The following is a 23219-nucleotide window of genomic DNA, read 5'->3' as shown; positions in this document are numbered from 1 at the left end:
AGGAGTCTCTCCGCCTCCTTTCTTGGAAAGTGGCGTTTCTTGTTGCTCTCACCTCTATCCGGAGGGTGTCTGAATTGGCAGCTCTTTCCTGCCGTTCTCCGTTTCTAGTGATCCACCAGAACAAGGTTGTTTTCCGGCTAGATCCTTCGTTTTTTGCCTAAGGTGGTTTCGGCTTTTCATCTCAATGAGGACATTGTCCTCCCGTCTTTTTGTCCTGCTCCTTCTCATCCTAAGGAGCGCTTACTACACAAGCTGGATGTAGTTCGGGCTGTTCGATCTTATCTCTCCATCACTTCTTCGTTTCGTCAGTGTGATTCCTTTTTCGTCCTCACGGAAGGTCGTCGCAAGGGACAACCTGCTTCCAGGGCCACCATTTCTCGGTGGATTCGGTCTGCCATTTCGGAAGCCTATCGCTGTAAGGGGAAGGCTTCTCCTTTCAGGGTTGTGGCTCATTCTACCCGTTCTGTTGGGGCATCCCGGGCTCTCCAGAATAGAGCCTCGGCCTCGCAGATTTGCAAGGCGGCTACCTGGTTGTCTTTGCACACTTCTCGAGGTTCTACAGAGTTCATACCTTCGCATCGGCTGATGCTAGTCTGGGTCGTAAAGTGTTCGAGGCGGGAGTGGATCGGCCGTCTTCCTGACTGCTTATCTGCCCACCCAAGGGACGGCTTTGGTACATCTCACGGTCTGTGAATTCACACTTGCGATTCCGGGTTATTACGGGTATATTGGGTGCCACCCCTCCTAATTCTGCTATTGGTCGTATAGATGCGAAGACCAGTAGCAGATCGGGGGCGGGTGGGTTTACTTTAATTTTCCCTGTTCTGCCCACCCATAATAGGTGGGGCAGGACGGGGAAACCGACAGGGACCGGTGCCGAAGGTCACTTACCAAGGCTGCACGACATCGCCGCCCGGGCTGCGATGTCGTGCGGCTGGCTCGTTGGATCCTACGGAATCCGGTGAGTTGCCTAGCAACTTCTGGAGTGCTACAGTTTGGGACAACTATACAGTGGTCTCTAACTGTAGCCCTCCAGTTGTTGCAAAACTACAACTACCAGCATGCCCAGACAGCTATTGGGCATGCTGGGAGTTGTAGTTTTGCAACATCTGGAGAGCCACAGTTTGGAGATCACTGTGCTCTGGTCTCTAAACTGTGTCCCTCCAGATGTTGCATAACCACATCTCCCAGCATGCCCTTCGGCGATCAGTACATGCTGGTTAGTTGTAGTTTTACAACAGCTGGAGACACACTGGTTGGAAAATAGAGTTGGGTAACAGAACCTAACTGAAGGTTTTCCAACCAGTGTGCCTCAAGCATGCACGGTCTGTCAGTACGTGCTGGGAGTTGTCACTTTGAAACAGCTGCAGGGTTTGACCCCCCCCCCCCCCCCCCCCCTATGTGAATGTACAGGGTATCTTCACACGGGCAGGTTTACAGTAAGTCTCCTGCTTGAGCTGCGGCAAATTTTTCGACGCCGCGCAAACTCCTAGCGGGAAACTCATCGTAACACGCCAGTACAAATGTACCCTAAAAACACTACACTACCACATAATAAAGGGTAAAACTCTACATATACACCCCCTTACACTGTCGTCCCCCCCCCCCCCCCCCAATAAAAATGAAAAACTTATTGTATGGCAGTGTTTCCAAAACGGAGCCTCCAGCTGTTGCAAAACAACTCCCAACATTTCCGGACAGCCACTGACTGTCCAGGCATGCTGGGAGTTGACCAACAGCTGGAGGCACCATGTTAGGGGTATTCTACGCCAGTGCTTCCCAATGTCCACCCCTATGCAATCCCTAATTTAGTCCTCAAATGCGCATGGCGCTCTCACTTCGGAGCCCTGTCGTATTTCAAGGAAACCGTTTAGGGCCACATATGGGGTATTTCTGTACTCGGGAGAAACTACAAATTTTGGGGGGCTTTTTCTTCTTTTACCCCTTATGAAAAGGAAAAGTTGGGGGCAACACCAGCTTGTTAGTGTAAAAAAAATAAAAAAAATTACACTAACATGTTGGTGTTGCCCCATACTTTTTATTTTCACAAGCGTTAAAAGGAAAAAAAGACCCCCAAAATTAACGCAATTTCTCCTGAGTACGGAAATACCCCATATGTGGGCGTAAAATGCTCTGCGGGCGCACAACAAGGCTCAGGAGGGAGAGTGCATTATGTACATCTGAGGCCTAAATTGGTGATTTGCAAGGGGGTGGCTGATTTTACAGCGGTTCTGACATAAAGCAAAAACAGAAATACCCACATGTGACCCCATTTTGGAAACTACACCCCTCACGAAACGTAACAAGGGGTATAGTAAGCCTTTACACCCCACAGGTGTTTAATGAAAATTCTAAGTTGAATGGAAAAATGAAGAAAACATTTTTTTTTCACTTAAATGCTGGTGTTACCCTACATTTTTCATTTTCGCAAGGGAAAATAGGAAAAAAGCCCCCCAAAATTTGTAACCTCATTTCTACTGAGCAAGAACATACCCCATATGTGGATGTAAAGTGCCCTGCGGGTGAACTACAATGCTCAGAAGAGAAGGAGCGCCATTAGGCTTTTGAAGAGAAAATCTGTCTGGAATTGAAGGCCACGTGTGTTTACAAAGCCCCCATAGTGCCAGAACAATGGACCCCACCCCCAGGTGATCCATTTTGGAAAATACACCCCTCACGTAATGTAATAAGGGGTACAGTGAGCATTTACGCCCCACAGGTGTCTGACAGATTTCTGGAACAGTGGTCTGTGAAAATGAAAACTTTAATTTTTTATTTGCACAGCCCACTGTTCCAAAGATCTGTCAAATGCCAGTGGGTGTAAATACTCACTGCACCCCTTATTAAATTGTGAGGGGTGTCGTTTCCAAAATAGGGTCACATGTAGGGGGGAATTTGTAAACGCACATGGCCCCTGACTTTAATTCCAAACTATTTTGTTTCCCAAAAGCTCAATGGCGCTCCTTCTCTGAGCATTGTAGTGCGCCAGCAGAGCACTTGACGTCCACACATGGGGTATTTCCATACTCAGAAGAGATGGGATTACAAATTTTGGGGGGCATTTTGTCCTATTATCCCTTGTAAAAATTTTAAATTTGAGGGAAAACTAGCATTTTTGTGAAAAAAATAATTTACACATCCAAATTTAACGAAAAGTCGTCAAACACCTGTGGTGTGTTTAGGGTTCACTGGACCCCTTGTTACGTGCCTTGAGGGGTGTAGTTTCCAAAATAGGGGGGCTTCCTAAATGTGACATGCCCCCCAAAAACCACTTCAGAAAAACTCACTCTCCAAAATCCCACTGTCGCTCCTTCCCTTCTGAGCCCCCTAGTGCACCCGCCGAACACTTGACATACACATATGAGGTATTCTTACACATTTTAGGAAGATTTCTCTCTTTACCCCTTGTAAAAATTCAGTAACTGGGTCTCCAAGAACCTGCCAGTGTAAAAAATGAAGAGTTTGAATTTTCTCCAATTTGCTGCTATTGATGTGAAACACCTAAAGGGTTAAATGTCATTTTGAATACTTTGAGGGGTGCAGTTTTTATAATGTGGTCATTTATGGGGTATTTCTAATATGAAAGCCCTTCAAATCCACTTCAAAACTTAACTGGTCCCTGAAAAATTTTGATTTTGAAAATTCAAAATTGCTGCTATACTTTGAAGCCCTGTGATGTCTTCCAAAAGTAAAAACATGTCAACTTCATGATGCAAACCCAAAGTAGACATATTGTATATGTGAATCAATATATAATGTATTTGGAATATTCATTTTCCTTATAAGCAGAGGGCGTCAAAGTAAAAAAAAAGCTAAATTTAACATTTTTTTTCTATCAAATTTTGGAATTTTCCACCAAGAAATGATGCAAGTATTGACAAAATTTTACCACTAACATAAGGTAGAATAAGTCTCGAAAAAAGTAACTGAATTAGAATAAAAGGTAAAAGCATCCCAGAGTTATTAATGCTTAAAGTGACAGTGGTCAGATGTGCAAAAAATGGCCGGGTCCTACAGTGAAAATTGGCTGGGTCGTTAAGGGGTTAAAGGGGTACTCCTGTGGAAAACTTTTTTTTTTTTTTTTTTTTTTTTTAAATCGACTGGTGCCAGAAAGTTTAACAGATTTGTACATTTCTTCTATTAACAAATCTTAATCCTTCCCGTACTTATTAGCTGCTGAATACTACAGAGGAAATTGTTTTCTTTCTGGAACACAGAGCTCTATGCTGAAATCATGACCGCAGTGCTCTCTGCTGACATCTCTGCCTATTTTATAACTGTCCAGAGCAGGAGAAAATCCCCATAGCAAACATATGCTGCTCTGGAAAGTTCCTAAAATGGATAGAGATGTCAGCAGAGAGCACTGCGGTCATGATGTCAGCACAGAGCTCTGTGTCCCAAAAAGAAAACCATTTCCTCTCTAGTAATCAGCAGCTAATAAGTACTGGAAGGATTAAGATTATTTTTTTTATAGAAGTAATTTACAAATCTGTTTAATTTTATGCCACCAGTTGATTTAAAAAAAATTAAAATTTCCACAGGAGTAACCCTTTAACCCCTACAGGAGCCATGTCGTACCTGTATGTTAGGAGTCTGCTCCTGTTCTATAATGCGGGGCGGGCCCGGCCTGCAACAATGGCTGGGACCCGTGGCTAATAGTGCGCAGCACTGATCACGATGCACTGCGCTATTAACCCTTTAATCGCGGCGTTCAAAGGTGATCGCCGATGTGAAAGTAAATCGTTGCCGGTTAGCTCGGGCCTGTTCGGGATGTACGCGGTGAAATCGCGGCATCCTGAACAGATGTGACACAGCAGAAGGGTCCCTTACCTTTGCTCCTGGTGTTCAATCGCAGAATGACTGCTCAGTGCCTGAGATCCAGGCATGATCAGTCCAGTGGCAGAATCATCGATCAGTGGTTTCCTATGAGAAACCACTGATCGATGTAAAAGATCAGTGTGTGCGGTGTTATAGACCCCTATGGGAGCTTTAAGGCTAAGTTCAGACTACAAAATTCCGCTTGCTAAAATGTATAGTGTAGTGAATGGGTTTCTGTTCACAAATTCACACTTCGCAACTTGTGAAGCGGAATTTGTGAACTGAAAATCTGCTTGCAAATTTCCGCCTTAAGAATGGCGTTGCTCTTTCTTCAGGTGGAAATACTCGCGGAACACATTGCAGTCTATTGGAGACTGCAGTGTCTGCGCGGTCCTAGCGCCGACTGATCTAGTCAGCGCTGGCCGCACTCCGAATCTCCGAATGGAAATCTTCTGTCTGGAGATTCCGTAGTCTGAACCTAGCCTAACACTGCTCAAAAAAAAAAAAAAAAAAAAAAGTGGGGGCAAAAAAGGGAATAAAGATCATTTAACTCCTTCCTTAATAAGTTTGAATCCCCCCCCCTTTTTCTAATTAAAAAAAAGTGTAAATGAAAATAAACATGTGGTATCGCTACGTGTGGAAATGTTCGAATAATAAATATATTAATTAAACCGCACTGTCAATGGGGTACGCGCAAAAAAATTCCAAAATAGTGTCCTTTTGGTCACTTTTTTATATCATGAAAAAATGAAAAAGTCCTATGAATACAAAAATGGTACTGCTAAAAACTTCAGATCACGGCGCAAAAAATTAGCCCTCATACCGCTTTATATGCGGAAAATAAAGTTGTAGGGGGTCAGAAGATGACAATGTTTAAGGTATAAATTTTCCTGCATGTGCCGCATATACTAGAGTATAAGCCGAGGCCCCTAATTTTACCCCAAAAACCTAGGAAAAGTTATTGACTCGACTATAAGCCTAGGGTGGGAAATACATCACCCCCCCCCCCCCAATGTAATCATCCAGTCCTCCGTCATCATCCCCCCCTTAATCATAATCACTTAATCATAAGCCTGTCAATCCCTTCATCTGTGGTCTTCAACCTGCGAGCCTCCAAATGTTTCAAAACTACAACTCCCAGCAAGCCTGGACAGCCATCGGCTGTCCGGGCATGCTGGGTGTTGTAGTTTTGAAACCTCTGGAGGTCCGCAGGTTGAAGACCACTGCGGCCTTCGTCATCATCCAGCCCCCCCTTTTTGTTTTGTACTCTCATCCCCTCGGTGGGAAGTTAGGGTGAGCTGGCCCATGCCATCTATGCTGCAGGGACCGTCCGGTGGGGATGGTTAGTCGTTGTGGGCTGTCTTTTTTCACCGGGGGGCCCTTTTCTCCGCACTTCGGCCCGGAGTAGTGACGTTGCCTTGACTATGCAGAGGGATGTTCATGCGCAACGTCCCTGTGTGCCGTCGTCAAGACAACGTCACTAGTCCGGGCCCGAAGCACGGAGAATAGGGCCCCCCCGGTGAAAATGGACAGCCCGGAACGACTAACCATCGATACCGGAAGGTCCCTTCAGCATAGATGGCCCAGACCAGCTCACCCTAACTTCCAGCCAAGGGGAGGGGAGTACAAAACAAAAGGGGGGGGGGGGGCTGGATGATGCTGAAGCCCTCAGTGGTCTTCAACCTGCGGACCTCCAGAGGTTTCAAAACTACAACGCCTGGACAGCCGATGGGAGTTGTAGTTTTGCAACATCTGGAGGTCCGCAGGTTGAAGACCACTGATGAAGGGATTGACAGGCGGAGAGTTCACTCGAGTATAAGCAGAGGGGGGTGTTTTCAGTACGAAAAATCGTGCTGAAAAACTCTGCTTATACTAGAGTATATACGGTAGTTGATTTTTTTTCCAGAAGTACGACAAAATCAAACCTATATAAGTAGGGTATCATTTTAATCGTATGTACCTGCAGAATAAAGAGAAGGTGTCATTTTTACCGAAAAGTGTACTGTGTAGAAATGGAAGCCCCCAAAAGTTACAAAATGACATTTTTTTTTCTTCAAATTTGTCTCACAATGATTTTTTTTTTTTTTTTCCGTTTCGCCATAGATTTTTGGGTAAAATGATTGATGTCACTAAAAAGTAGAATTGGTGGTGCAAAAAATAAGGAAGGAGGAAAAACGAAAATGCAAAAACTGAAAAACCCCGGTCCTTAAAGGGTAGCTCCCACCATCCTATTTTTTATTTTTTGCTAGCCCATTACCCCCCCCCCGCTACGGCACTAGCCCGTTCCCTCCCCAGCCCCCCCGCCATGCCCCGCATACCCCGTTCCCTCATTACACTTGCAGTTACTGCAGGGTCCGGCAGCGGGCGTGCAGGGACAGCGGCGGCAACGAGGCGGCGGCGATGTGCGGGAGTAGTGGCCGGGGAGCCAATGCGCTCGCTCCCGCCTGTCTGACAGGCAGGGAGCAAGTGCAGCCTAACTGAAAAAGGACTGATTGCCACTCCAAAATCAGTCCTTTTTCAGTAGCCGGTTTTTAAATGTAAATTAAACCTTTTTAATGAAAAAAATAATAATAAAAGTATATTAGAGATATGTTGTAGTACATAAGTACTACAACATATCAAAAAATAAAGTTGGTGACTGTGCCCATTTAAGGGGTTAAGCCGCAAAAATAGACACTCCTTGCCAAAGAGAGTAAAACTAGCCCCAAAATGTTCTTTAACTATATAAATAGCAAAGAGGTTAAAAATGGAAGTGTAGGCCCTTTAAAAAATGAGGAGCATTGCTGATACGGTGCCACATAAAAGGTTGATGCATAAAATGAGAATGCTTGGACTGGGGAAAAATGTGGTTAAGTAACTGGCTCAGTGATGGGGAACAGAGGGTAGTTATTAAAGGGGTACTCCGGTGGAAACCTTTTTTATCAACAGTCAAACAGATTTGTTAATTACTTATATTAAAAAATATATATATTTATCCTACCTGTACTTATTAGCTGCTGAATACTAAAGAGGAAATTATTTTCTGTTTTTGAACACAGTGCTCCCTGCTGACATCATGACTAGAGATGAGCGAACTTACAGTAAATTTGATTTGTCACAAACTTCTCGGCTCGGCAGTTGATGGCTTTTCCTGCATAAATTAGTTCAGCTTTCAGGTGCTCCGGTGGGCTGGAAAAGGTGGATACAGTCCTAGGAGACTTTCTTAGGAATGTATCCACCTTTTCCAGCCCACCGGAGCACCTGAAGGCTGAACTAATTCACGCAGCATAAGTCATCAACTGCCGAGCCAAGAAGTTCGTGACGAATCAAATTTACTGTAAGTTCGCTCATCTCTAGTCATGACCACAGTGCTCTGTTCATTTTAGGATCTGTCCAGAGCAGCATATGTTTTCTATGTGGATTTTCTCCTACTCTGGACAGTTCTTAAAATGGACAGAGGTGTCAGCAGATAGCTCTGTGTTCCAAAAAGAAAATAATTTCCTATGTGGTATTCAGCATCTAATAAGTACTGGAAGGATTAAGATTTTTTTTTATAGAGGTAATTTAAAATCTGTTTAACTTTCTGGCACCAGTTGATAAAAAAAAAAAAAAAAAAAAAATATTTATATAAAAAATTTCCACCGGAGTATCCCTTTAACCCCTTAAGGACCAAGCCCATTTTGACCTTAACCCCTTAAGGACCCGGGTTTTTTCCGTTTTTTTGCATTTTCGTTTTTTCCTCCTTACCTTTAAAAAATCATAACTCTTTAAATTTTTCACCTAAAAATCCATATGATGGCTTATTTTTTGCACCACCAATTCTACTTTGTAATGATGTCAGTCATTTTACCCAAAAATCTACGGCAAAACAGAAAAAAAAATCAATGGGACACAAAATTGAAAAAAAAAAGCCATGTTGTAACTTTTGAGGGCTTCCGTTTCTACGCAGTACATTTTTCGGTAAAAATGACACCTTCTCTTTATTCTGTAGGTCCATACGGTTAAAATGATACCCTACTTATGAAGGTTTGATTTTGTCGTACTTCTTGAAGAACTTTAAATTACATGCAGGAAACTTTATACGTTTAAAATTGTCATCTTCTGACCCCTATATCTTTTTTATTTTTCCGCGTATGGGGGCTAATTTTTTGCGCCGTAATCTGACGTTTTTAGAGGTACCATTTTTGCATTGATAGGACTTATTGATCGCTTTTTATTCATTTTTCCATGATATAAAAAGTGACCAAAAATGCACTACTTTGACTGAGGAATTTTTTGCGCGTACGCCATTGACCGTGCGGTTTAATTAACAATATATTTTTATAATTCGGACATTTCCGCACGCGGCCATACCACATATGTATATTTTTATTTACAGTTTTTGGAATTTTTTTTTTAATGGGAGAGGTTAAATGATCTTTATTCACTTTTTTTTGCAGTGTTTTAGCTCCCATAGGGACCTATAACACTGCACACACTGATCTTTTACATTGATCACTGGTTTCTCATAAGAAGCCAGTGATCGATGATTCTGCCGCTTGACTGCTCATGCCTGGATCTCGGGCACTGAGCAGTCATTCGGCGATCGGACAGCAAGGAGGCAGGTAGGGATTCTCCAGCTGTCATGTAAGCTGTTTGGGATGCCGCGATCTCGCCACGGCTATCCTGAACAGCTCCCTGAGCTAACCGGCATGGTTTCACTTTCATTTTAGACGTGGCGTTCAACTTTGAATGCCGCGTCTAAAGGGTTAATTGCGCACGGCACCGCGATCAATGCCGCGCGCTATTAGCCACGGGTCCCAGCCTTAGAGGCCGGGCCCGACCCGCTATGACGCGCGGCCACGCCATGGCCCCGTGTTATAGATCGTGAGCGGACTCAGGACGTACAGGTTAAGGACCAGGCCAATTTTATTTTTGCATTTTCGTTTTTCCTCCTTGTCTTGTAAAAATCGTAACTTTTATATTTTCATCCACAGACTAGGATGAGGGCTTGTTTTTTGCGGGACCAGTTGTCCTGCGTAATCACTTATTTTACCATAAAATGTATGGCGCAATCAAAAAGATACTATTTGTGTGGGGAAATTAAAAAGAAAACCGCAATTTTGTAAATCTTGGAAGGTTTCGTTTTCACGCCGTACAATTTATGGTAAAAATGACGTGTTCTTTATTCTGGGGGTCAATATGATTAAAATGATACCCATGATTATATACTTTTCTATTATTGTTGCGCTTAAAAAAAAAAAAAACGCAAACTTTTTAACCAAATTAGTATGTTTAAAATCCTTCTATTTTGACGACCTATAACTTTTTCACTTTTCCGTATAAGTGGCGGTATGAGGGCTCATTTTATGCGTCATGATCTGTACTTTTTATTGATACCACATTTGTGGTTATAAAACTTTAATTCATTTTTTTTAAGCAATTTTGCTTTTTTTTTTTTTTTACGTTCGCGCTGTTCACCGTACGGGATCAATACCAATATTTTAATAGTTCGGCCATTTACTCATACGGCGATACCAAATATGTATTAAATTTTTTTTACACTTTATGGGGGTAAAATGGGGGAAAAAAAGGACATTTTCCATTTTATTGGGAGGGAATTTTTCACATTATTTTTTTATATTTTTTTTACTGTTATGTTTTTAACTTTCATTTTAACACTTTAATAGTCCCCATAGGGGACTATCTATAGCAATAGTTTGATTGCTAATACTGTTCAGTGCTATGTATAGGACATAGCACTGATCAGCATTATCGGTGATCTTCTGCTCTGGTCTGCTCGATCTCAGACCAGAGCAGAAGACCCCGGGAGACGGCCGGAGCAAGGTGAGGGGACCGCCAGCCGCCATGCTGGATGATCGGATCCCTGCGGCAGCGCTGCGGGCGATCCGATCATCCATTGAAAGTACCGCACTGCCACAGATGCCGTGAGCTATATTGATCACGGCATCTGAGGGGTTACATAGTTACATAGTTACATAGTTAGTACGGTCGAAAAAAGACATATGTCCATCAAGTTCAACCAGGGAATTAAGGGGTAGGGGTGTGGCGCGATATTGGGGAAGGGATGAGATTTTATATTTCTTCATAAGCATTAATCTTATTTTGTTCCAGGAATGTATCTAATCCTGTTTTAAAGCTGTTAATTGTTCCTGCTGTGACCAGTTCCTGAGGTAGACTGTTCCATAAGTTCACAGTTCTCATGGTAAAGAAGGCGTGTCGCCCCTTGAGACTAAACTTTTTCTTCTCCAGACGGAGGGAGTGCCCCCTCGTCCTTTGGGGGGGTTTAACCTGGAACAGTTTTTCTCCATATTTTTTGTATGGGCCATTAATATACTTATATACGTTTATCATATCCCCCCTTAAACGTCTCTTCTCAAGACTAAACAATTGTAACTCCTTTAATCGCTCCTCATAGCTAAGATGTTCCATTCCCCATATTAGTTTAGTCGCGCGTCTCTGCACCCTTTCCAACTCCGCAGTGTCCCTTTTATGGACAGGTGCCCAAAACTGAACAGCATATTCCAGGTAAGGCCGTACCAATGATTTATAAAGGGGGAGTATTATGTCCCTGTCACTTGAGTCCATGCATCTCTTGATACATGACAATATCCTGCCGGCTTTGGAAGCAGCAGCCTGACATTGCATGCTATTCTGTAGTCTGTGATCTACAAGTACACCCAGATCCTTCTCTACCAGTGACTCTGCCAGTTTAATCCCCCCTAAGACATACGATGCATGCAGGTTATTAGTACCCAGATGCATAACTTTACATTTATCCACATTGAACCTCATTTGCCAAGTGGATGCCCAGACACTTAGTATATCCAAGTCATCTTGTAACTTATGCACACCTCTATAGACTGTACTGTGCTACAAAGCTTGGTGTCATCTGCAAAGATAGAAACAGAGCTGTTAATACCATCCTCTATATCATTAATAAATAAATTAAACAACAGCGGGCCCAGTACAGAACCTTGGGGTACACCACTAATAACCGGGGACCAATCAGAGTACGAATCATTGACCACCACTCTCTGGGTACGATCAATGAGCCAGTGTTCAATCCAGTTACAAACTAAAATTTCCAAACCCAAAGACCTTAACTTACCTGTCAGACATCTATGAGGGACAGTATCAAATGCTTTAGCAAAATCCAGAAACACTATATCCACAGCCATTCCTCTGTCAAGGCTTCTACTCACCTCTTCATAAAAGCAAATTAGATTGGTTTGACAACTTCTATCCTTAGTAAACCCATGCTGGCTATCACTTATAATACAATTATCCCCTATGTATTCCTGTATGTAATCCCTTATAAGTCCTTCAAACAATTTACCCACAATGCACGTTAAACTTACCGGTCTATAGTTTCCTGGGGAAGACCTAGAGCCCTTTTTGAAGATTGGCACCACATTCGCCTTGCGCCAGTCCCTTGGCACAATACCAGACACCAGAGAATCTCTAAATATCATGAACAGGGGTACAGATATTACTGAACTTACCTCTCTAAGAACTCTTGGGTGTAGTCCATCCGGCCCTGGGGATTTGCTTACATTTATATCACTTAACTTACCTTGTACCATCTCTACATTAAGCCAGTTCAGTACATTACATGATGTGTTACCAGCACCGACCTGGCCAATGTCAGCTCCTTCTTCCATAGTGTATACAGAACTAAAGAACCCATTCAGTAGCTCCGCCTTCTCTTGATCGCCTGTGACAACCTCCCCATTATCATTATTAAGGGGTCCTACATGCTCTGTCCTTGGTTTTTTTGCATTTATATATTTAAAAAAATATTTAGGATTAGTTTTGCTTTCTTTGGCCACCTGTCTCTCATTTTGAATTTTTGCTGTTTTTATTACATTTTTACAGATTTTATTAAGCTCCTTGTACTGTTTAAATGTTATAGCTGACCCATCAGATTTGTATTTTTTGAAGGCTATTTTTTTGTTGTTTATTGCTCTTTTAACATCATGTGTCAGCCATGTAGGATTTAGTTTTAATCGTTTATATTTGTTCCCCTTTGGTATATATTTAGCTGTATAGTTATTTAGAGTTGATTTAAAGATGTCCCATTTACCTTCTGTATCAGTATTTGAGAACACCTCCCCCCAGTCTATGTTCTGTAGTGCAGATCTCAGCCCAGGGAAATTTGCCTTTTTAAAGTTATATGTTTTTGCCTTCCCCGCCTGTCTTTGTTTTCTACATTTTAAGTCAAAAGTAACTATATTGTGGTCGCTATTCCCAAGGTTTTCCCGCACAGTTACATTCCCAACCAGCTCTGCGTTGTTGGAAATGATCAGATCCAACATGGCATCACTTCTTGTTGGGTCCTCCACAACCTGGCCCATAAAATTATCCTGCAATAAATTTAGGAATTGTCGCCCCTTTGTAGTTTTAGCCAACCCCGGACCCCAATCTATATCTGGATAGTTAAAATCTCCCATTATTACCACTGTACCTGCCCGGGCGGCCCTCTCTATTTGTTTATGAAGCTGAACTTCTATCTCTTCAGTGATATTAGGGGGTCTGTAGATTACACCAAATACTATTTTTTCAGTATTTCCCTCCTTTTGTAATTCTACCCACAATGATTCCACATCCTCAGAATCATCACACACTATGGCATCGTTCACACTGACTTTCATACCACTTCTTACATACAGACAGACTCCACCACCTTTTCTGTTCATTCTATCCTTGCGAAACAATGTAAACCCCTGCAGATTGACAGCCCAGTCATGCGAGGAGTCCAGCCATGTCTCAGCGACCCCAACTATATCAATATGTTCCTCCAGTATCAAGGCCTCAAGCTCCCCCATTTTATTTGGTAGGCTTCTGGCATTTGTGAACATACACTTTACATTTCCATCCTTTGTTATTGGGGTTAATGGGATTCAAGGGTGTAAGTTTTATTTTCCTATGAAGCTTATTCCTATTAACTATTCTAACCCCTCCCTCCGCTCCACCCCCAGGTACATTTATAATTCCCACCTCTCTATCTACACTATCTTCCCCCTCTTTGCTGTAGGTTCCCTCCCCCCAAGTCCCTAGTTTAAACACTCCACCCTTCTAGCCATCTTCTCCCCAAGCAAAGCTGCACCCTCCCCATTGAGGTGCAGCCCGTCCCTACGGTAGAGCCGGTAACCGACAGCGAAGTCAGCCCAGTTCTCCATGAACCCAAACCCTTCCTTCCTACACCAGCTTCTGAGCCACTTGTTTACCTCCCTGATCTCCCGCTGCCTCTCTGGTGCGGCTCGTGGTACTGGTACTATTTCAGAAAAGACTACCTTGGAGATCCTTGCCTTAAGCTTGCGGCCTAAGTCCCTGAAATCATTTTTAAGGACACTCCACCTACCTCTTACTTTGTCATTGGTGCCAATATGTACCATGACTGCTGGGTCCTCTCCAGCCCCGCCCAACAACCTGTCAACCCGATCCGCGATGTGCCGAACTCGTGCGCCAGGCAGACAACACACTGTTCGGCGATCCCGGTCTTTGTGACAGATTGCCCTGTCTGTCCCCCTAATAATTGAGTCCCCCACCACTAGTACCGGTCTGGCCTGCCCTGTACTCCTCCCTCCCTCTTTACTGGAGCAGACACCCCCCTGGCGGTCAGAGGTGGTATCCTGCTGCAGTTCTCCTAGCTCTGTAATGGCATCCCCCTCATCTGCCAAGCGGGCAAACTCGTTGGGGTGTGCCAGTTCAGGACTAGCCTCCCTGACACTTTTTCCCCTGCCGGGACCTGCCGCGAATGACGCGTGCACCCGCCCGGTGCTCGCAGTCATGGCGGCACGTAAATGTACCACGTCGTCAATACGTACATTTACGTCCATTGTCGTTAAGGGGTTAATGGTACTTATTCTGATAGGGTGACTGTTACTAGTGGGGTTCCACCGGTGTCGGTCTTGTGTACTGTTCTAATTAATATATTCGTTAATGACCTTGTAGAGGGGTTGAAGAGTAAAGTAGCAATCTGTGCAGATGATACTAAACTTTTAAGCGGTAAACACTGGAGAACAGTGCACTATTACAAGTGCATCTCTATAGGTTGGAGGAGTGGCAGATGAGGTTCAACACTGATAAATCTAAGGTAATGCACATGGGGAGGATAAATCTGGGATGGGATTATGTACACTGCTAAAAAAAAAATTATGCAACACTTAAACACAATGTAACTCATTCAATCACACTTCTATGAAATCACACTGTCCAGTCAGAAAGCAACACTGACAATCAATTTCACATGCTGTTGTGCAAGTGGAACAGACAATAGGTGGAAATTAGGCAATTAGCAAGACACCCCCAATAAAGGATTGGTTCTGCAGGTGTTGACCAGACCACTTTTCAGTTCCTATGCTTCTTGGCTGATGTTTTGGTCACTTTTGAATATTGGCGGTGCTTTCAATCGTGTGGTTTGTAGACTCCATCTCACGCTACCAGTAAAGTGGCTCAGGTAGTGTAGCTCATCCAAGATGGCACATCAATGCGAGCTGTGGCAAGAAGGTTTGCTGTGTCTTAGAAACATAGAATGTGTCGGCAGATAACCATTTGGCCCATCTAGTCTGCTCAATAATATTAATCCTATCAATAGTCCCTGGCCCTATCTTATATGAACGATAGCCTTATGCCTATCCCATGCATGCTTAACCTCCTTCACTGTATTTGCAGCGATCACTTCTGCAGGAAGGCTATTCCATGCATCCACTACTCTCAGTATAGTAATACTTCCTGATATTACTTTTTAAACCTTTGCCCCTCTAATTTAAAACTGTCCTCTAGTGGTAGTTTTTCTTTTTTAAATATGCTCTCCTCCTTTACGGTGTTGATTCCCTTTTATTTATTTAAGTCTCTATCATATTCCCTCTGTCTTTCTTCCAAGCTATACATGTTAAGGTCCTTTAACCTTTACTGGTAAGTTTTATCTTGCAATCCATGTACTAGTTTAGTAGCTCTTCTCTGAACTCTCTCTAGAGTAGCTGTATCCTTCTGGAGATACGGCCTCCAGTACTGCACACAATACTCCAAGTGAGTGCTCACCAGTGTTCTGCAGGGGCTTGAGCATTTCTCTCTTTCTACTGCTTATACCTCTCCCTATACATCCAAGCATTTTGCTAGCGATTCTTGCTGCTCTATTACATTGTCTTCCTACCTTTAAATCTTCTGAAATAATTACTCCTAAATCCATTTCCTCAGACACTGAGGTCAGTACTGTCAAATATTCTATATTGTGCCCGAGGATTTTTACACCCCAGGTGCATTATCTTGCACTTATCCACATTAAATTTCAGTTGCTAGAGTTTTGTCCATTCTTCTATTTTCCTAAATCCTTTTCCATTTGGTGTATCCCTCCAGGAACATCAATCCTGCTACATAGCTTTGTCATCCGCAAAAATACACACCTAGGTCTAGCAGCATAGTGTCCAGAGCATGGAGCAGCTGCCAGGAGACAGGCCAGTACATCAGGAGATGTGGAGGAGGCCGTAGGAGGGCAATAACCCAGCAGCAGGACCACTACCTCTGCCTTTGTGGAAGGAGGAACAGGAGGAGCACTGCCAGAGCCCTGCAAAATGACCTCCAGCAGGCCACAAATGTGCTAGTGTTTACTCAGTCAGAATCATGAGGGGTGGTATGAAGACCCGACGTCCACAGGTGGGGGTTGTGCTTACAGCTAAACACCGTGCAGGACGTTTGACATTTGCCAGAGAACACAAAGATTGGCAAATTCGCCACTGGCGCCCTGTGCTCTTCACAGATGAAAGCAGGTTCACACTGAGCACATGTGACGTGGAGAATGTTCTGCTGCCAGCAACATCCTCCAGCATGACAGGTTTGGCGGTGGGTCAGTAATGGTGTGGGGGGGCATTTTGGGGTGCCGCACAGCCATCCATGTGCTTGCCAGACGTAGCCTGACTGCCATTAGGTACCAAGAGGAGATCCTCAGACCCCTTGTGAGACCATATGCTGGTGCAGTTGGCCCTGGGTTCCCCCTAATGCAAGGCAATGCTAGACCTCATGTGGCTGGAGTGTCAGCAGTTCCTGCAAGAGGAAGGGATTGATGCTGTGGACTGGCCCGCCCGTTCCCCATACCTGAATCCGATTGAGCACATCTGGGACATCGTGTCTCGCTCCATCCACCAATGCCATGTTGCACCACAGACTGCCCAGGAGTTGCCAGATGCTTTAGTCCAGGTCTGGGAGACCATCCGCCACCTCATCAGGAGCATGCCCAGGCATTGTAGGGAGTTCATACGGGCACGTGGAGGACACACACACACACACACACACACACACACACACACACGCACACGCACACGCACACGCGCACACGCACACACTACTGAGCTTCATTTTGACTTGTTTGAAGGACATTACATCAAAGTTGAATCCACCTGTAGTGAGTATTTCCACTTTGATTTTGACTCCATATCCAGACCTCTATGGGTTGATAAATTTGATTTCCATTGATAATTTTTTTGGTTTTGTTGTCAGCACACTCAACTATGTAAAGACGAAAGTATTTCATAAGTTTCATTAGTTCATTCATTCAGATCTAGGATGTGTTCTCTTAGTGTTCCCTTTTATTTTTTTGAGCAGTGTATTAAATGGGAGAACACTTGGGACAACTGATGTGGAAAAGGAGCTGGGAGTCTTAGTTAACAGTAAATTTAGCTGTAGTGACCAGTGTCGGGAAGCTGCTGCCAAGGCAAATAAAATTATGGGGTGCATCAATAGGGGCATATATGCCTATGACAAGGAAATAGTTCAACCCTGTTGAAATTACTAGTCAGACCACACATAGAAAACTGTGTACAGTACTGGGCACCAGTGTACAAGAAATATATAGTGGAGCTGGAGAGGGTTCAAAGACGGGCAACCAGGGGAATGGGAGGACTACAGTACCCAGAAAGATTATCAGAATTAGGGTTATTTAGTTTAGAAAAAAGGCGGCTTATGGGAGATCTAATAACTATGTATAAATATATCAGGGGACTGTACAGAGATCTCTCCAATGATCTATTTATACCCAGGACTGTTTCTATGACAATGGGGCATCCTCTATGTTTAGAGGAAAGGAGGTTTCTACACCAGCACAGATGGGGGTTCCTTACTGTAAGAGCCTTGAGACTGTGGAATTCTCTTCCTGAGGAGGAGGTCATGGTTAACTCTGTAAAAGAATTTAAAAGGGGTCTGGATGCATTTTTGTAGAATAATAACATTACAGGTTATGTATTCTAGATCTATAGGGACAGAAGGTTGATCCAGGGATTTATTCTGACTGCCATATTTGGAGTCAGGAACGAATTTTTACCTAGAGTATGAGGGTTTTTTGCCTTCCTTGATGGACTCATTAGGGTTATAGGTTGAACTTCATGGATTCTGGTCTTTTTTTCAATCTTAGGAACTATGGGGGAGATTTATCAAAACCTGTGTAAAGGAAGAGTGGTGTAGTTGCCCATGGCAACCAGTCAGATTGCTTCTTTCATTTTTCACTGGTCTCTTTAAAAATGAAAGAAGCAATCTGGTTGCCATAGGCAACTGCACCATTCTTCCTCTGCAGTTTTTGATAAATCTCCCCTATGTTACTGTTACTATTTTACTATGTTACCAACAAATTATGTGGCACTTTACAATTTTTAGGGTACAAAGACAGAATCAGACATTACAATAATATGCACTCGTTATTCAAACAGAAGTGAGTGCCTTGCTCATGAGAGCTGACAGTCTGAGGGATGGGGTTGAGACAAAAGGTAGCAGGTTCCTGGTATAAACGGTGCAGCCATGTTTTAAAAATAAGACATTACATAGAGGTAGTTGAACCAGTCAAACTGAACATTTAAAGGGCATAGAGTGTAGGTAGACCCTACAGAATGATTGGCGAGGCCAATTAGGAGGATGTTATACTCCTACTTGAAGAGGTCTTTAAGACACATTTAAAACTGATTTTTGGGTAGACTTCTGAGGGTTTGATCGAACACATTCCAGCAAACTGGTGAAGCACGAACAAAAAGCTTCGAGACAGGAATGAGAGGGTTTCATTATATAAGATATTAGGTTTAAGTCACTATCAGAGCGGAGACTTTTAGGATGGTAGACAGGGTTGAGGAAGTGGAACTACTGGAGAGGAAGAGTCTGACTGCAGGATTTAGGGGGGGGGGGGGGGGAAGAGTTACTATAGTCAATGCAAAAATGAATTTGCGCAATAACCAGAGCTTGTTGTTTAGAAAAGGATGAATTCTAGAGACTTTTTTTTTTTTTTTTCAGATTGAGGTGACAAGAATGTAAAAGGGACTGGGTATAGAGAGTGAAAGATAGATCTTAGTCTAGCATAACTTCAAGACTGCGCACTTGCTGCCCAGACATTATAGTAGTACCGCACATTGAGATGAACACATCTGGTTTGGGTAGTTTGGAGGAAATACAAGAAGTTCTGATAAATTTGTTTCAAATATAGGGAAGACATGATGTTTGAGAAAACAGCAAAACAGTTACTGGTATTTTGTAGTAATGCAGGGGTCATATCACTTGGCAGAGGTATAAAGCTGAGTGTAATCAGCGTAGGGATGATATTGAAAGCCAAATCTGATATTGTCCAATGTAGCTAGTGTAGAGAGAAGAGTGATCTTTGGGAAGCCCCGACAGAGCAGAAGAGAAGCTTTGCCTTACCACACACCCTGTTCATTTAAATAAGCCAGACAGTCAGTCACTCCCGTTGGCAGATTTTTGGACCATTTCCGGATTTGTTGCCGGACTGAAAACCGTGGTCTGCCATGGCTTTTAGTATGGCAAGAAAACTGATTCTTATGCCGTATCCCTGAAATGTGGTTTGAATGAACTCTAACAATCATATGAAAGTAAACCTTCTATTAATGTGCAATCAAAAACAGTAATAGAAGTAAAAAATTGGTTCTACAGTATATTGAATTAAATCACTTTGTGGTTATTAGTGCTTAACTCCCAGTTTGAGAGCCACACAATAGGTACTGTAAAAAGCAGTATTCACTGCAAAATAATAGTTGTTAGGCATGAGGATGTTTTTGTCTCAATACATGCACAAAAGCTGCTTAAATGTAGCCACAATACTGATTGCGAGGTTAGTCATGTGTAGCAGGATACGCAGACCTTTTGCTGTGCCCACTATAGTTCAATGCTGTAGTAAGTTCAAATACTAAACTGTTGGCTATTTTCATACCGTGATACATGCAATAATATAAAGTACCAATGGTGAAGAACCCCATTGTTGACCAATGAAGTCTAGAAGTTGTCTTTGGGAAATAATTTGTGCTTCCAGTGGGGATATGGCAGAAGGGGTGAACTTGCCAGTGCTCAGACCATATGTTGCGCACTGCACCAACTTGGTCTGCCTATCTGTCATATAGTTGGTTTGTAATAGATTTTATCGCCCCACATTCATCTGCAGCAGATGTGACCTATATTCTAGCTTTAAAATCTGGGAGTTTTCTAAAAATTCTTCCTTTGTCTTTTCTGTCCAAACTACCTTTGTCCCTTCAACATAACTTAAGGTATACCTTATCTCACTACTGAAGTTTGCACTCCAATAATATCCATTATCAACTTGCCAGTTGAGTACTTTGTTCTTGCCATTTTTTCCTACTATGTATCTACATATGTACTGTTTATGACGTAATGTCAATTAGAGATGAAGACCATGTTCTTGCCATGTGCCGAGGTGATGTTTTCTTCAGTCTTGCTTGACCAATAGGTGTCGATGGGACAAATTTTGATTTTAAAGGGGTACTATGGTGGAAAACTTTTTTTTTTTCTTTCTTCAACTGGTGCCGGAAAGTTAAACAGATTTTTTAATTACTACTATTTAAAAATCTTAATCCTTCCTGTACATATCATATTCTGTATGCTCCAGAGAAAGTTCTTTTCTTTTTGAATATACTACAGTGCTCTCTGCTGACACCTCTGTCCATGTCAGGAACTGTCTAGAGCAGGAGTAAGTCCCCGTAGCAAACCTATCCTCCTCTGGACAGTTCCTGACATGGACAGAGGTGTCAGCAGAGAGCACTGTGGTCAGGCAGAAAAATTCAAAAAGTAGTTTAAATTATCAGCACCAGTTGATTTAAAAAAAAAAAAATTTCCACTGGAAACCCTTTTAACCCCTTAACGCATATGCACGTTTATAAACGTCCATAAGCGGCTCTCAAGGTATGACGTGTGCTCAGCAGGTGAGCACGCATCATACCCGGTGGATCCTGGTTGCTAATGCCGGACATCGCCGATCGGGCTGATGTACGGCATTAACTCTTTAAACGCGGCGATCAAAGTTGATCGCGGTGTCTAAAGGGAAAGTAAAAGCTTCCTGGCAGCTCAGTCGGGCTGACCGGGACCATCACGGTAAAATCGTGATGTCTCGATCAGCTAGAACACAACAGGGGGGTACCTTACCTACCTTCTGTGTCTGACCTGTGATTGATTGCTCAAAGCCAGGCTTGAGCAATCAACCGCCGCGAACACTGATCCGTCATTGCAGTTCAAAGGAACCAAAAAATGGACCTTGATAGGCCCTCAGGTAGCTAAAGTGGAAGATATTGCGACCAGAGTGATATAAATAAAGTTCTTGTTTATTGGTTAAATAAAACAAGGTAAAACAAAAACTCGTTTCGGGGTATGGCAACCCCTTCTTCAGATTAAAGAGGATTCTTTAATCTGAAGAAGGGGTTGCCATACCACGAAACGAGTTATTGTTTTACCTTGTTTTATTTAACCAATAAACAAGAACTTTATTTATATCACTCTGGTCATGACATCTTCCACTTTGGCTACCTGAGCGCCTATCAAGGTCCATTTTTTTAGTTCCTTTGAATTCCTCTTCAGGACCTCCTGGGGCCAGCACAGGATTATTACACCTCTAATTTTAGGCTATATGCGTATTTACTATACGCTTAAGGTGAGCGGCCATCTTACAGAGACTCAGTCTCCCCCTACCAACCCATCTATCCAGGGGTAACATACAAGGCACTGTTTTTTGGGCCTTTTTTCCCCACTTTCTTTTTATATAGGTTATTGCAATGCAATGGCAGTGATCAGTGTATTGAATCAATGTACTACAGTTATAGCCCCCTATGGGGGCTATAACACTGCAAAAAAAAGTGAAAAAAAGAGTTAATAAAAATCAAAGTTTGAATCACCCCCATTTTCCCAATAAAATAAAAAAGTGTAAATAAAAATAAAAATGTGGTATCGCCGAGTGTGAAAATGTCCGAACTATAAAAATATATAGTTAATTAAATCACCCGGTCAATGTCCTACACGCAAAAAAAATTCTAAAGTCCAAAATAGTCACTTTTTATACCATAAAAAAATTAATAAAAAGCGATCAACCTCTGATCAGAAGTTAATACAAAATCAAACCTGTATAAGTAGGGTATCATTTTAACCATATGGACCAACAGAATAAAGATAAGGTGTCATTTTTACCGAAAAATATACTGCGTAGAAACGAAAGCCCCCAAAACTTACAAAATGGCGTTTTTCTTCCATTTTGTCACGCAATTATAATTTTTTTCCATTTCGCCTTAGATTTTGGGGTAAAATTACTGATGTCATTACAAAGTAGAATTGGTGGCGCAAAAAATAAGCAATCATATGGATTTTTAGGTGCAAAATTGAAAGTGTAATTTTAGAAGGTGATGAGGAAAAAACGAAAATGCAAAAAACTGAAAAACCCTGTGTCCTTAAGGGGTTAAAGAATGAGTTCATTCCCTATGATTTATTAGTAACTTTATTATATATTCTGTCTATCCGTCTTAGGTTTCCCAGTATCTGTGATTTTGTTTTTGTGAACTATAGAGTAGTAGTGTTGAGAACATGGCCCTCTGAAACTACCTAAATAAGAATCACAATGAACAAGTCGATGACGAAGCAATTGGCTGTTAAGAGTTTGTTGTCACACTTGTTGAGAAACACACAATTCCATTGTCCTGAGACTTTTAAAATAGTAGTCTGGAAAGCTATTTAGTTGGTGTGGAAAAGTCAGCTTGACCTGTTGTAGGGTTAAAATTAATATTTTGTCTTATAACAATTTATCTAAAAATAAATGCCAAATATTCTGATACATCTGTTTATTTCTTCAATAGCGTGAAATCCATCAACAGCTAGCAGAAAAAGCGAAATCCGGTGATTTAAAAGTGCTCAACGGATCTGCTGCATCTCAGCCACCTTCAAAACGAAAGAGACGATGGGATCAGACAGACCAAACACCAGGGTCAACTCCAAAGAAGGTTTCCAGCTGGGACCAAGCCGAGGTCGTTGTACTTACTCTAGACGCTTATTTAAAAGTTTTCTTAAAGGGGTACTCCGGCCAAACACTTCAGGTCCAAATTTAAAACTACTTCAGGAGATGTCACTATTACAATACATTCCCCCCCAATGGTTTTTATTAGTAA

General features: G+C 42.5%; 1 protein-coding gene across 2 annotated transcripts in view; it reads left to right on the top strand.

Moving 5' to 3' along the window:
* The window catches only part of SF3B1 (splicing factor 3b subunit 1), a 290537-nt gene that overhangs the window by 80178 nt on the left and 187140 nt on the right, over window positions 1-23219 (top strand). Inside the window, exon 6 of one of the 2 annotated variants that reach the window (XM_056536403.1) lies at window positions 22911-23078. In XM_056536403.1, coding sequence (XP_056392378.1) covers window positions 22911-23078 — 168 coding nt within the window. Of the gene's footprint in view, window positions 1-22910; window positions 23082-23219 lie in introns of both variants that reach the window. The other variant, XM_056536402.1, reaches the window with a different exon arrangement.

The sequence above is a fragment of the Hyla sarda genome, chromosome 8 (assembly GCF_029499605.1).
Source record: "Hyla sarda isolate aHylSar1 chromosome 8, aHylSar1.hap1, whole genome shotgun sequence".
NCBI classification, from domain to species: Eukaryota; Metazoa; Chordata; class Amphibia; order Anura; family Hylidae; genus Hyla; species Hyla sarda.
This window is presented reverse-complemented; position numbering and strand designations above follow the sequence as displayed.